At 29.0% G+C, this 15,044-nt stretch overlaps 1 protein-coding gene across 1 annotated transcript in view; it reads right to left on the bottom strand.

Moving 5' to 3' along the window:
- The window catches only part of LOC105367466 (uncharacterized), a 46,770-nt gene that overhangs the window by 20,431 nt on the left and 11,295 nt on the right, over positions 1–15,044 (bottom strand). The window contains exon 2 of the mRNA XM_011506185.1: positions 14,946–15,044. Within this exon, the coding sequence (XP_011504487.1) occupies positions 14,946–14,983 (38 nt within the window). The 5' untranslated portion in view covers positions 14,984–15,044. The remainder of the gene's footprint in view (positions 1–14,945) is intronic.

The following is a 15,044-nucleotide window of genomic DNA, read 5'->3' as shown; positions in this document are numbered from 1 at the left end:
ATCTTTCGCTCGCGCGCACAGCTCGAGATCGTACGGCGAAATAGGAAAAAAAAAAAAGAAAAAAGAAGCAAATGCGCGCAAAGGAGAGAAAGAGGGTCGACACAATGACAGAGGCCGGGGGAAAAAAAAGGAAGCAAGGAGCGCCCTCGACGATGTAGCGCCCGCGCTGAAGAAGAATAATGGTAATAACAACGTAGAGCAGTAGCAACGCTCTCTCCCGGTGAAGGCGAGCGGCGACTGAGGTGGTACCGCTACTCCGCCTGACCGGAATCACTGCCCTGGAACAGCCAACTCCCCAAGAGTCTTTAAGGCTACTGACACACGCGCACCTCCAACGCTAAACCTGCACAAACACGCGCGCGCCCGCATATATAGGAATTGAAGGGAGAGCGAGAGAGATATAGTGATAGAGATAGATAGAGAGAGAGAGAGAGAGAGAGAGAGAGAGAGAGAGAGAGGTAGGAAATGCGCAGAAGCGAGAGTTTGCTGACATGACTACCGTCGCGGCGGGCGATAGGTGGTACAACAACATCGGATGCTTGTGCTAAAGCGTTGACTGACTGCTTCAATGACGAGGACGTTTGGAGAACACGCGTGCCTAGGCTCGCGAAGCGAAAGGGTTTGATTAATGCACTAAATATGTTTGTATACGATAACACGCGCGTTAACTCACCTTCGAGGCTATTATAGCACGTTTCATAGAGCTTTGGCCGATGGCTAATTGTTTGAATTGTTTTAGTTTATTCGAATGCTGAGCGTGGAGTGTTTGATAAGTTATTAAAATAGTTCGACTATTCTAACGTATTATGAAGTGAGAAGATTATGCTTGAGTAGAAATTCTCTCGGATAGGATGTTTAAACATCGATTTAATGGACTGGTTGGAGCATATATTATAAATCCTTGATATCGACTTCATTAATATTGAGCGACTTATACTACGAATCCCAATGCAATCGATTAACAAAGCCACTTATTTCATTAGGTCCTCCTTAGACGACTTCGAATCAGGATATCCTCGGCAATTCGACTCGTCAACAAAATATCAAAATCACGAGCAATTCATATTGCTACGCGATCCCCGTGCTTAAGAAATGCATAAGATCTGGCGTACACGTGCGCGTGATCACGTGCAAGGACTTTGGCTTTGCACGCACGTATGACAAAATCGCTGTACGCTCGAATTCCCTGCGAATCTCGACACGGATGCTAAACCATCGCAATGAATTATTTGTGGTAAATTGTCACTAGTATGCCTATCGAAAAGCCTATGCATGCCCTGGTTGGCTTATAGGAGAGAAAATGTAAAGAGACTATCTTGTCTGGAAAGAAATAACCACTCGTGACTGCGAAGGTTACGTGCCAGAATTCATCCTTGCAAGTAATGCGCATATATAATTTAATAAAAATTGAAAATGGAAGAAGCGTGAGAATGCGATGAAAGTAGAAAACTGGTATTTAGATTTTTGATTTTTCAAATTCATTAGATTTACTCGACATGATTATGTTTTATATTGCCATTGTCACGATATGTATTATGTTGTTATTTTTTTAAACTAACATATAAAATTGTTAGAGCACATGATTATAAAGTCAGATGTAATAAATATCTTGTAAAAATAGATATCTCATTGCAAAGACTATGTGAACATTATTGATTAATATAATACTTTGTGGGATACTATAATATACACGAAATTTCGTTGAATCTAGGCTTTTGAGAAACTTTTTATATACTATTCCTCGAATTCTAGACAGTTTACTTCATTTATCAATATTCGAAAAACTTTGAGCTCTACCATTAATCTTTCTTATATTGACAACAATGACATAAAAAATAAATATATAGAATGTTGGTTGAATTCATTGTTTTCATCAATGCCCTTTGTTTTTAAACTTTAACCTTAGTGTCACAAATAATCAAATAATATATATATATATATATATATATATATTATTATTGTTATATATATATATATATATATATATATATATATATTGTTATTATTATTATTATTATTGTGAAAAATTTTATGAAGTCCATAGGTATTCATAAAAAAATACTTTTATTCTATATTCTAATCGAGGATTCAAGCGTTGCGCTGTTAATTGCACACAAGCTGATATACGTTTGAATCTTAGGAGCATGTCTGCAGTCCGTGTAAAACACATAATTTTATGCAGCGAACGTAAAATAAAAATGGCAAAGCATCAAAATAAATAAGACCCAGCTTAGCTGGATGCAAAGCCGCGTGATCTCGGATACTCTCGGCACATACATAACTATGCGCGCGTGTTAAAGTGCAAATGCACCAATACGTATGTGATAGTTACGTAATAATCGCCTCGGGTAATGCTTTCATCGTATCTTTGGGCAATCGTCGTACACATACGCTCCCTATTTTCTAAGAAAGAACGCTTTCTTAATAGGTGAGCCAACGTTCCGTTCGTCTGCGCCTATCTGGGTCATTAAATTACCTGCATCGAGAGCACAGACCCGCGTAAATAAAGGGATCCCTACATACGCTAACCTCTGCAGGGGTCGTGGTAACGAGCCACGAAAAGAGAGAGAGAGAGAGAGAGAGAGAGAGAGAGAGAGAGAAAGAAATTCAGAATTGAGGCCGGCATGACCGTCGTGCCTCATCTACATACTCATAGTAAAACTGTATTCTATCGTCGAGGGCAGTTGCCCGAGTCCGTTGATTGCATTGCCAAGAAAAAAAATAGATTGCGAGACCTTTATATAGGGTGTGGCTTATGAAAATCATCTATTATTTTGTCTATATAAGCAATTCACATTGCTCGAATATTTGGTTGGAACTTTTCCATTAATGAGTTTACGAGAAGTTTTATATCCGTAGAAGTGATAAAAGTTAAAAAATCACTTAATCCAGCTGGCGAGCAAATACTAGTTTAAAATTTTGTTATGCAGTATTATTTTCAACGTAAAATGTTATGCTTATCTACGATTCTAATGAACGTACGATTCTACAATTCCAGTTATGCAATAACATGAGTATTTGACTAATATAAATTTTACAAAAAAATAACTCGATGAATTGAGTGGCGAGGACTTTTTTCTAATAGTATTTAATCAGGATAGTTGTAACTTTTGAAGAAAAATATAATTGAATGAAGACAGCATATCAAAATTTTTGTAAAAATTTTTCGAATATAGAAAATAATTATACGACACAATTATGAATCGATAAATTTAAACAATTAATGTCACCTTACAAAATTAGACATGATATGAAATATTGAAATTTTTATCGTTAAATCGCATTAATATTTCTTGATAAATTCATCGTACATAATTACCTATTAAATCTGTTAAATCTAATCAGTATTTAATATAATAACATAAATCCTCTAAACTGTAAAGTATTTGTAAATTATAATATAATATTAAGAGACGCAATAAGTAGGGATTTGATAATAAAAATTTCTCACCTTTCAATCATACTTCATACACGCATGAACATTAAAAAAATAATTACCCACCTAGCGTATAAAATACCAATATGAAACTCAAGTACCATAGCAGAAAGTATATCTATTCTTTATGTAAAATACGCGATATAATTTATTTGTACACGTTTTAGCATATAATTTATGCTAAATTAAAATATATGCGCAATAGGAAGAAAGGGATATTATACATAATCATCGTAATCCTTGTGGTGAGTTAAAATTCGACGCGAGTGGGGCTCGCGATAAATTTACAAACATATTATTAGTGAAGAAATTGTTATTGTTCTTCGATATAAATCTCCGACGGTTCAACTCTGCCATAAAGTGACAACTCTTACGACTGATCTAACAGTAACTGACATTTTAGTGTCAACTTTGACGCGACAGGTTAATATACGTCATACATTTTCGCGCTTCAAATTTATTTGAATCACGTATGAGGTTACGAACGATTTTGTTAAAGATTAATTTCTCTATTCACTTGTGTAATTAAATATTGTTTATCCTTTTAAGTGACTTTTAAAACATAAATTTGTGCATATAATTGTACAGTATTTTATATTACAATAAATATTTGAAGGCATTCTCATAAACTTAGTGTTTATATTGCTTAATAAAATTTTAAATATTTATAAGTATTTTATATCTTTATAATATTTTAAAGATAAATATTTTATTTACCAATAACTAGCTAAGTTATAATTTATAGAAACAGAACAAATTTTATATCAATCATGTTTATCTGATAAATATTTTAATGGATTATAGCCAAAAAATGTTTGTCTTCTATTAACTAACGAGTACGATTCATTCGACATTTTATATGCGTTGAATAAATATGAGAAATAAAAAATTTATATTGACCATTCGTATTTTTATTTATTAGAAAAAAAGTTTTTACTGATAGAATTTTTCAGACACCTAAATTAAAAAAATATACTTCATGAAATATTTTAATATTATATAAGTACAGGATGATAAAATAGTATTTATAAAAGTTATAATTATTCATTATTAATTTAATATGTGAAATTACGTAAATTTGTGCATTTGAAAATAAGTTTATATTACTGAATAATAATTATTTCATAATAATTAGGGTCAATAACTACATTGAATATTGTATAAGATTAAATTAAATTTAATACTGTTCATTGAGTACTGTATGAAAAAATCCTTTGAATATATTAATTGTTCATTGCCTACAAAAATTAAATTAGTCTACGTTATAAATATTCTTTAAAGATAGTTGTTGATTTTATCTAAAGTTGTTGTTTTTTCTATTTGCCTCACAATTAATTGATCAAACTTCAAGTTATCGCGCATTTACTGTTGTAATTTTCTATTTTTTGGTTTTCGATAAAGTAATATTAAATGATGTAAAATCAATAGTTTTTCCTAGTATATATATAATATGTTAATAAAGTTAAGCCAATATAAATGTATAATAAAAGAAAAAAAACATTTTTCAAGGAAGTAGCTCGGAAAAGTTATAAATTTTAAAAATATTTTCATAGTTTAATGTTTATATATCATTATAAAATGTAAATATTTCCAATAAAATTTAATATAGTTATACTATATAGTATTTGATAAATAAAATAAAGTAAAATTTATATCTCTTAAGTATATTCTAAACTGCTAATTTAAAAAACTCATATTATTATTGCCTTTATTTAGTAACAAAATTTAATTCGATGTTATAAAAACAATTTAGACATTTGCTTACGATACCAAATATATTTTCTTTATTAAAATTATAACTACAATGTTAAAAACTATTAATAATATATATTAGGTTTCCATTTTCGTAAAAAATATTCTTTGATATTTCTAAGAAGGTCTTTGAATGCATACGTGAAAGGAAAAATAAAGGCCACTCACACACACTTAAACACATTAGTATAGTATGAATGCATATATAATTATATGATTATGCATTTAAAGAAAAAGTGTATCCGTGAAATGAAAAGATTTTTATAGTCTTCGTGGAACGTATTGTATGTGGAAGTAAATTTTTTCAATTTAGTTTTCTATTTCATAATAAGTATTTTACTATTGTTATTATAGCTATAATATATATATATGCATTTTATTTTATAAAATACACGACAAATTCTCCAAGTCTCTGATGCTGCAACAATCCTGCATATTCATACGTACGCACGCACGCACGCAAAACGCACGCACGCACGCACGCAATAAAATATGAAATGTATATTATAATACAAAAATACAATGAAGTTCTTACCTGTAATAATAATCGTTTCGGTAGAGAGAAAAAAAATCTTCCAAACGCATGTTTTTTTCTTATAAAGAAATGAAAAACTGAAAACCAATAATGGCAAGTAATGCCAGGTTTGTACTCGTTTCTAATTTAATGCACGTATTGAGTGAAATCGGTGACTAGGCCAAAAGCGATGAAAAGAGCGTGGAAAATAAGCCAGGTCGTTCACGAAAATGTTAAGGATCGACGTTTCGTACAGATGCGGGATCCTCGACTTCATGAAGGCAGATTCGAATGGGTCCGATGGCAAGAGCCGCGGAAATTACAAAAGCCGCATAATGTATCAGTAATGACCAATAATTACTCAGCAGCGTGGTCCGCTTGCGCAAGTAGCGTCCCTTTCTCCCATTGTATCGAAAGTGCGTCGTGGCACTTTTTCCAAGTACAGTCCGAGTGACTTGATGCTTTTTCAAAGAGTACTTTCCGCGAGCGTGGGACAAGACGTTAATCACTCGCGTTCTTTTACAGTCTTTGCCGACAAATTTCTGATCGATATTTGCGTGTATCTCGTGCACTTTGTCCCACACACGGAGATCCAATATGTTTCCGCGTGAAATATATATTCGGCTGCTTATTGCAGTTGTCGCTAGATGGGAAATAATTTCAGGTTTGTATCAATGACAAGGCCTTTTGAAATTGGAGCTACATAATTATATTTATGGGTTTGTTGATAAAGTCCTTTCGAATTTTGTTATTTATCTTATTCCGTTTTATATAATAACGACTCGAACGAAACTAACACGCTTGACATAAATGACTAAAAATATAATTGATTCCATACGCCTGGGTTATCAGGTAGCAGTTATTTTTCTATTTTTTATTATACTTTGAATAATGAACTTGTTTATAATCTCTCATATTAATTTTTTACGTGTTATTAGGTTAATTTTATTCATAATATATTATATTTTATTGACATTTAAATAAAGTAATTACACATTCAAATAAAACTTTAGAAAGCTATAATTTTGTCTAATACGGTAGTTTATTCATTGAATACGAGCGAAAAGCTTTGTCATATGAAAATATTTACTACATATAATACTATAAATACTGAAATAAGAGATAAGCTCGTATATCACTAATAATTAGATATAGTTAATGATGCAATAGAAAGTGCAATTATTTTTTTTATGTATTTTAATTAGAGTATTCGTTATGCGAAAAAATTTAATAATAATTTTTTTTATGTTTGTTCAGTTAATTTGCATTAGGGTGCCGAAATGATAAGGAACTCGATAGTAGCTTTATCTCATTCTCATTTCTCAACAAAAGTCCCATTCTTTTTTACGCAAATAAAGAAAAAAATCCAATAATTTTGGAGCCTGTAGAAAAACTTCATATATTTTAATGACATAAATTTAACAACAATTAAAAAATATATTCCTATTTGGAAAACTGTTCGTAATTATGTTAGATCTTGTTTAATAATTATACGTAATTGTAAGTACATTTATTGCATAAAACTACTTTATCGAAATTAATAACTTAAAATATTTCTCTCGATTAATAATCCTTATCAAACGTTGATATTTATACGATCTCTTTGGAATATAATGTTTCAGCTCTGTAATAGAGATTAATACTGAAAGTAGGTGAGCCTTTTTTAAGAAGTAACATAATACTGATCGTAAAAATATTTGATCGAACGTTCTTCGATCCTTCTCTAAATCGCATCGAGAGCCAAATTAGTACACTAACGCACAGTGCAGTAAAACTTTTTGTTAATCAAGATGCAACTAACTATATCGAAAATTTCATCCTTATAACGAATAACTGAAAGGTAATATCTTAATATTCGTATAATTTACAAATAAGAAAGTCTTTTTTTGTTATATGTAAGCAAAGTTTACTCGTCTTTGTCAATTCAAGCAAATAAATTAATACGTAATGATAATTATTCGATGCCCGTATTGCGAGATAATGAGAAGGAAGCTTTATTAATTTATTTCGTTAAAATGTGAATTTTCAGGTAACTCTAACTAAAAAAGTATCAATATTTTTAATTAGCCGTAATGAAATTCTCGCCATCAATTACATCACACGATCGGTCTGTCAGTCGTCATCAATACATCGTACAACTTCATTAGCGCTTGGCCAAATGTAATCACTTGGCATAGCTTTCAACAACATCCAACGGCTATCTTAAAGCGAGCTTGGCGCTAAAAAATAATTACACGACCCAAGAGCCTATTTGTACAAAAGCAATGTAAATCAATGACCTCCATATACTTCGTGCTCGCAGTTCTAACGAGTCGCTAATCCCCCCCCCCCATCCACGTCGTTAATAGTTATTTTGCGTTCTCGCAGCGAATGATAAAGAGCCTCGTGCTTTCACGAATACCAGCAATCGATGGACTTTGAAAAAAGCCGATGAGATGAGCGGCTCTTTTTAAGCCTCCCACATAACAGCAACAGCGCAATCATTTGTATTATGCACGCGCACGACAAGTTCATGGCGAGCGACGAAGGACGGGTCGAACGTACGGAAATGCACACTGAGTATTAAGTTATTTCCGTCCTTATCATTCAAACTTCAGACTGCAGGCGGCAGACAATGGCTTTTTATGGAATTATCATTGTTGCCCCGAGTCGAGAAAATTTACGTCATCTTCGATCGCATGAAAAGACCAGATAATACAAGAATTATATTCATTCTATGTCATTTCATGTATTGTCAAATATTGAAAGTAAATTTTTATTACATCTAGATTAATATACTATATTAATCTTACATATCTGTATACGTATATAGTTTAATAATTAATTGAAATTAATTTTAATGGAGTATATTGTGTAGTATCGAAACCATAAATACGTAATGTTTGCAAAATACAAGGTAAAAGTTTGATAAACAAAATATTTTACGGTTAAATACAAATACTTTAAGGATTTCATAGAAATGGAAAAACTATTATTAATAATATTTAGTGTATTATTTGGACATTAAATACCATACTGATTGATAATTAATTTTTTGTTTGTAGAACAACTAGCGAATAAATGTACATTTCACAAAACTATTTTATTTCTTTCAATAAAACTAAATTACATATAGACGAATATTTAGAATTTTAAGATAAAGTTAAAAAAAAAAACAACAAAATTTGTTTTCTCGTTTAAAATAAATGAGATGTTCAAGTTTTAGTCAATTTATAATTTATTACTTATACATTATTGAAAGTGTTATTTAACTAATTTTACATTAATTACTAATGGAAGCGGAGACTCCCACGTAAATATAACTGAGCTGTATATGTATTAGAATTTAAATTAAGTGCAACTCTATATTTCCTTTTGCATTGAAAAGGATAATTGCAAGATGTCAAAGGAGTAGATGAAAATCGCATTTTACACTAAAGTCGACAAATTATATGTAACGAGGCATCTACTCTTGCTACGTATAGAAGATTACATATTCACTAATAAGTAGTAAAAGTATATTATTTATATCTATACACTTAAATGAAGAGTCAGCCTCAATCTCAATAGATAGGAACATTAAAAGTAGAGAAAGTGTACACAAATCACTGGTCAAACATATATACCAGCCATAAATTATACACATATATTATAATTTCAAAAATTTAATAAGTTTTGTAATTTGAATTATTTTATGCTAAAGCCCATGTAACTACATGTATGCCTGCATCCACAAATATATACGCGCGCGCACACACAAATATATATATATATATATATATATATATATATATGAAAATTAAAACTGTATTAAAAAAAAAAATTAAATTACTTATTTTCAAAATAAAGATTATTTAATTTATCCGTAGTTTTAGCTTTAATTTTAAAATTAATACAAAGAGTGAACTAATAAATTTTTATAAAGTTTTTTGACATACTGAAATCGGATAATATTTAAACAGTTAAAATTATAAAATTTTATACTTTACTGTTTTATATTGGAATTAAATTATGTTTGTATGCATTGAAATAGGAAACCATTTAACATTTCATTTTATTATAAATATTATCACATTTTAGATGGAAGAATATTTAAAAAATAAATTATTCGAATAGTAAAATTATAGCGTCTGGAAAGACTTTACATAAATAATTAGGAACGTCGAGCATTGTGCAAGGAAGCAGATGCTGAGAAATCAATTAGTTGATCAACCGGGTAATCCATCAAATGTAAGTGGACTTTATGAGCTGACATGGTTATGGAGCCACGTATACTATTTATTATCGCAAATACCAGGTGTTCTGCTAATTAACAACACGGGCACTGAATTCTTATTTTGTGCGCATCTGAATATATTTTTTCCGCCATGACTGCAAATGATGTATTAATCCGGATTTCCTTGTCAACATTTATGCGTTTTTTTTTTCTTTCTTTCTTTTTTTTTTTTGTTGCTTTAATACGTTTACTCGTTATAATTATATTTATAAAACTGCAGTTAATCGTTTTTATAGAAACGCAAATATATTTAAAATGATAAAGCAGCTTACGGTATAAAACGACATGGAGGGATTAAATTTATAACAATAATTTCTTTTTAGGTATATTTCTCATTTATCAATGAATAAAACAAATTCGTCAGATAAAAACAGTATTTTATGTAAATATAGCTTTAATTTATAAATAAAGTTTATTTTCACGGATAATCAATAATATACTATAATAGTTAATTGTCTTATTCTAGTTAGACTATATTTTGTATAATGGTCATAGATGAAATTATACTAAATATTACTTATTATACTGATAAATTATATACACGATGGAATGTATCTTATTTACGCAATGTTGAATATAATTGTAATATTTTAAAAACAAATCCAATAATAATTTTCTTACGGAATTATTATTTTAAAAATATAACAGATATTTATAAAATGTGATTTATTATGAGATTATAAATATATATTGTATATATGCGTAAACAATAAATAAATAAACATCCACTCGAATGTCGTTAAAAACAGGATGCGTGTAAAAATGAAAAAATAGGTTTGATCATTGTATCATGTATAAGCTACGATATGCGATTAAACAAAAATTTTTTATTACCATTCTTTGTGTGTTTAATTCATTAAAAAGGAGGAAAAATAAGGTACAATTTTTCTTGTCAATTTCAAATATTGAAAATAGCAATGCAATTATTTTAACACGACATCTATAAAAGTCTCGAATATATATTTGTTTGGAAGCGTAATTTTCAGTGTAACCGGAAACTGAGCGTTACGTAATACGACAACGTCAGCGTGTTTGGATTTGATTTTTCTTTTATGCGAAGCCGCCACAAGCTTATTAGTCGAGGAATAACATCCGTAGGACCGATCCAACTCAAAGAAAATATACATCCAGGACTTCGTTGTTGAAATACATAAAGAAGATATGACCTGCTTGCCCGTGTACATAATTTTTGATGATTTCACGAGTGTCAGCTTTTATTTATAATTGATATTATCTGTAACTCTAAGAGTTTTATCTCTCGCTTTCTTTACGCACTAAACAAACTGACGTATACGAAAACGACATGCTTTAAAGAAATTTATTATTTGTATGCTATATTTCATTCATAAGGAAATACTGTTGAATATTTAATTTTTAAATTGAATTCTACATTTACGTTCTATTGCATTCTTTGTTACTAGGTACTTAATGCAATGATATAATCATTTCATATAATCAATTAATCATAATCAGTTAATAGAAATATTTATAATTATGTGCATCGTCTACGAAGTTTATTTTACAAAAAATTTAATATTCACTAAAAACACAATATTTTAACTACATAAAGATCTATGTTCCAGAGTTATAAAACTAAAGTAATCCGCGTATAAAATATTTATGTTTATAAAGATATTGGATAGTGTGTGGTCAAGGTATTAAAGGAGCCTTTAATTATAAATATAACGAAGAAAAAGATTGAAAATTATTATTATGTAAATTATAATAAATAAATTAATTTTACTGACCATGAAACGATTCCACTATTGAAAAAAAATCATAATATTCAAAGTAATCGTTAAATAAAATGATTCTGTAAATCTGATGATCTATTCATGAAAACCTTCTTCAATTTGCACAAGAGTCCGTCCGAGATATGCAAGCCATAAGAATATAAGGAAATCTTAAGCCGTATAATATATACTGGGAGCTTGACTATCTGTTCAGCCTATTTGCAAATAATAAGAATTGCAAAATGTCTTTGAAAAGTCTTAGAAAGGTAAAAATGAAATGTTCAGCGCTTAAATTAGCGACTGTTTCGCTTCTCTCTACCATAAATACATAAATTCACACAATCGAAGTAGTGAGTACGGAGTTCTGAGCACATGCTGCATTCTATTAATTTAAATGCTTGAAATATGCTGACTAGCCAATATTATATAATTATGCTATATCGATTTTCAGAATTTCTTTATTTGTTGCAATGTACATTTGTTTGTCAGACTTTTTAGTCGTTTGTTTAAATATGTTTGATTGAAAATTTTATGCAAATAGTTTTATCGAGGAAATAATTACCTAGATAAATGCATTATTATTAAATTTAAAAAACATTACTTAACAAATTTAAATATTTTTCTATATTACTTTCACAATTTGTTGTATAAATTGAATTGAAAGTACTGAACGGAAATTTATACGAGCTAATCATTTTCTTTATGACAATCTATATATTATCAATGTAAGAGTTTTGTGAGAATTGTTAAAAATTTTAAGAGGGAAAACAAAATTATATATAGTTAGAGAAGTGCATAAATTCTTCATACTGTGATTATTATAAAATAAAGAAAAATAATAGGCACGGCTAAATTATTTTATTATATTTTTGTAAAAATATAACAAACTAAATTAGTTGTTCATACTAAGATCTTATTAAAATTTATATAATTAATAATTATAAATTATAATTTAGTTAAGTGTCATACAACAAACTGTTAATATATCATTTAATTTAATAGAAATTATAAGTTAATATAAAAATGTTTAAAAATTTTCTAAATACAATTAATAAAATGATCTTTATATTTCAAATAATTTAAGAACTTATCTACATTATTAAGTTAAATTTAATAGTTTCCGCGACAGTTAATAAATTATTACAAAGTCATATTATATAAAAATTATTGAAAATGATTTTCCGTCTTTTTCCTGAAATATAATTGCTTTGAAACTTAAATAATTTTGTTTGAATGGCATAAGTATTTAATAATATTAATCAGAAATGCACATGTAAATATAAATATTGAAACATTTATGTTATTTAATTTTATTAATTCAAATTTCAATTTAATATAATTTATTCTTTAATAGCCAATACACAATATAATTAATACATTGTAATTCATACAATTTGAGAATAATATTATATATTAAGTAGAAAATAAAATATTCTAATATATGTATCTAGAATTTATCTTATAAATTATAAGTTTATGGTTTAAAAAGTTACGAATGCTTGTATTAATTGTATTCCAAATTAAATATTATTTCACCGTATGGGGAATATATATTGTGAATAGTATTGCGGTAGAAAAGTAGACTTCAAACAATAGTTCATCATAAGTTATGTAAATTTGCTGTTATTAATCTTTACGTATGCAAATATGATGAAAAAATTGAGTTTTTATTATTACTTAAATAAAGTTGAATATACTTGAACAATTAATAGAGACGTGCCACGCATAAGCACAATAATAACAATGACTGCTTCTTCGAATTTTTAAATTTTTATTATATCTATTCATATGTGCCTATATATACTGTAGCGTTACATTAGTTCATTAATTTATGATACAACAGTAAAATTCTTCCTTGATTAAAAAAAGATATTACATTTATATGTAATTTGTTATAATAACGATATATAATAAATGATAACAAGCTTTTAATAAGTTCTTTCAAATTCAAGAATAAAAATAGATTTTTGGAAATATGAAGCCTTTTATCTTATTTCATATTGTACCTGTTCTGCGTATGGCAATATAACAATGCTCTTTTGTTCAAAATTCTTTTTACATAACTATAATACACTCCAGAAAACATATTAAATATATAATTACAGTATATTTAGAGATATTTACAATAGAAGGACCATAAACAATACACAACATCAATTACCATAGACTTGTCTTTTTATAAGGCACCGTTTAGTGAATCATAAACTCACCCCGAGTCAAGCAATAGAAATGAGTGCAAAAGTGGTAGAATGAATTGACAAAAAGAGAATACATTAAGAAAGAAAAGAGAAAAACGACATGAAAAGTCATTTTGCGTACGAAGAGCGCAGAATCGTAAAGCTGACTGCAACTGCCACACTGAACTATACAGTACGAAGAAGAACCACGAATGTTGGGAATAAGAGAAATTTCTATATCTTTTTATTAAACGTTTTTCACCAAAGAAACTAGCACGAGACTTTAATTTGGATGTATAAATAAGTTTTGGTATAATATAAAATGATAGGCTAAAATTACGATTAGTTTTACTTATCAAAAAGCTATCCATAAAGTTATGTACTTAACGAATTATTTTTTATATAGATCATCATGTATAATGAAATATTAAGATATTACCACAAGTGATATTGTTAATAACAAAAACATAAGTGCTCATAAAAATTCTAGCACAAATGAATAGATTTGATATATATATATATATATATATATATATACATATATATATATATATATATTTGCTTATTATGAAAAATTAATTAAAGATTTATAAAATACATGAATACAAACATTTTATCCGATCATGTATAATAACACATAAATTCAATTAATTTAATAAATTTAATTAAAGTTTGATTTTTTATACGCATAATATTATTCAGATGAAATATAAGTTGAAAAATTAGTATGTAATAATGAATAATGCTGAAAAATATATTTTTAAATATGCATAAGTAATATATAGAATTTAAAAATTGTATATAAGGATTAAATGTATACAATATTTTCTCTTTTCATCAGCTTATGCTTATTTCTCACGTTCGCCCTCTCTCCCGCCGTTTCTCACCGCGCTGTCGCTCTCTCTCTCTCTGTCTCTCTCTCTCTCTCTCTCTCTCTCTCTCTCTCGTCCGTTCATTCTCTTTCTTCTCTTTATTCCTGTCTCCCTCCTCGCGCCCTTCTCATTCACCCTATCTGCCTCAGCCTCTTTCATCCACATACACAAGCGCATCAATTCACATATTTAACGCAATGGCTTACCGTACGGAGTAGGACCTGCTGGGCTGTTTGGAGGCCATTGCACTTTGTACGATGCAGCGAGCCGGCTTCGATCGATTTTCCACTCCCTCTTTCACACTC

Source organism: Ceratosolen solmsi, unplaced genomic scaffold (assembly GCF_000503995.2).
Source record: "Ceratosolen solmsi marchali unplaced genomic scaffold, CerSol_1.0 scaffold7, whole genome shotgun sequence".
Taxonomy (NCBI): Eukaryota; Metazoa; Arthropoda; class Insecta; order Hymenoptera; family Agaonidae; genus Ceratosolen; species Ceratosolen solmsi.
This window is presented reverse-complemented; position numbering and strand designations above follow the sequence as displayed.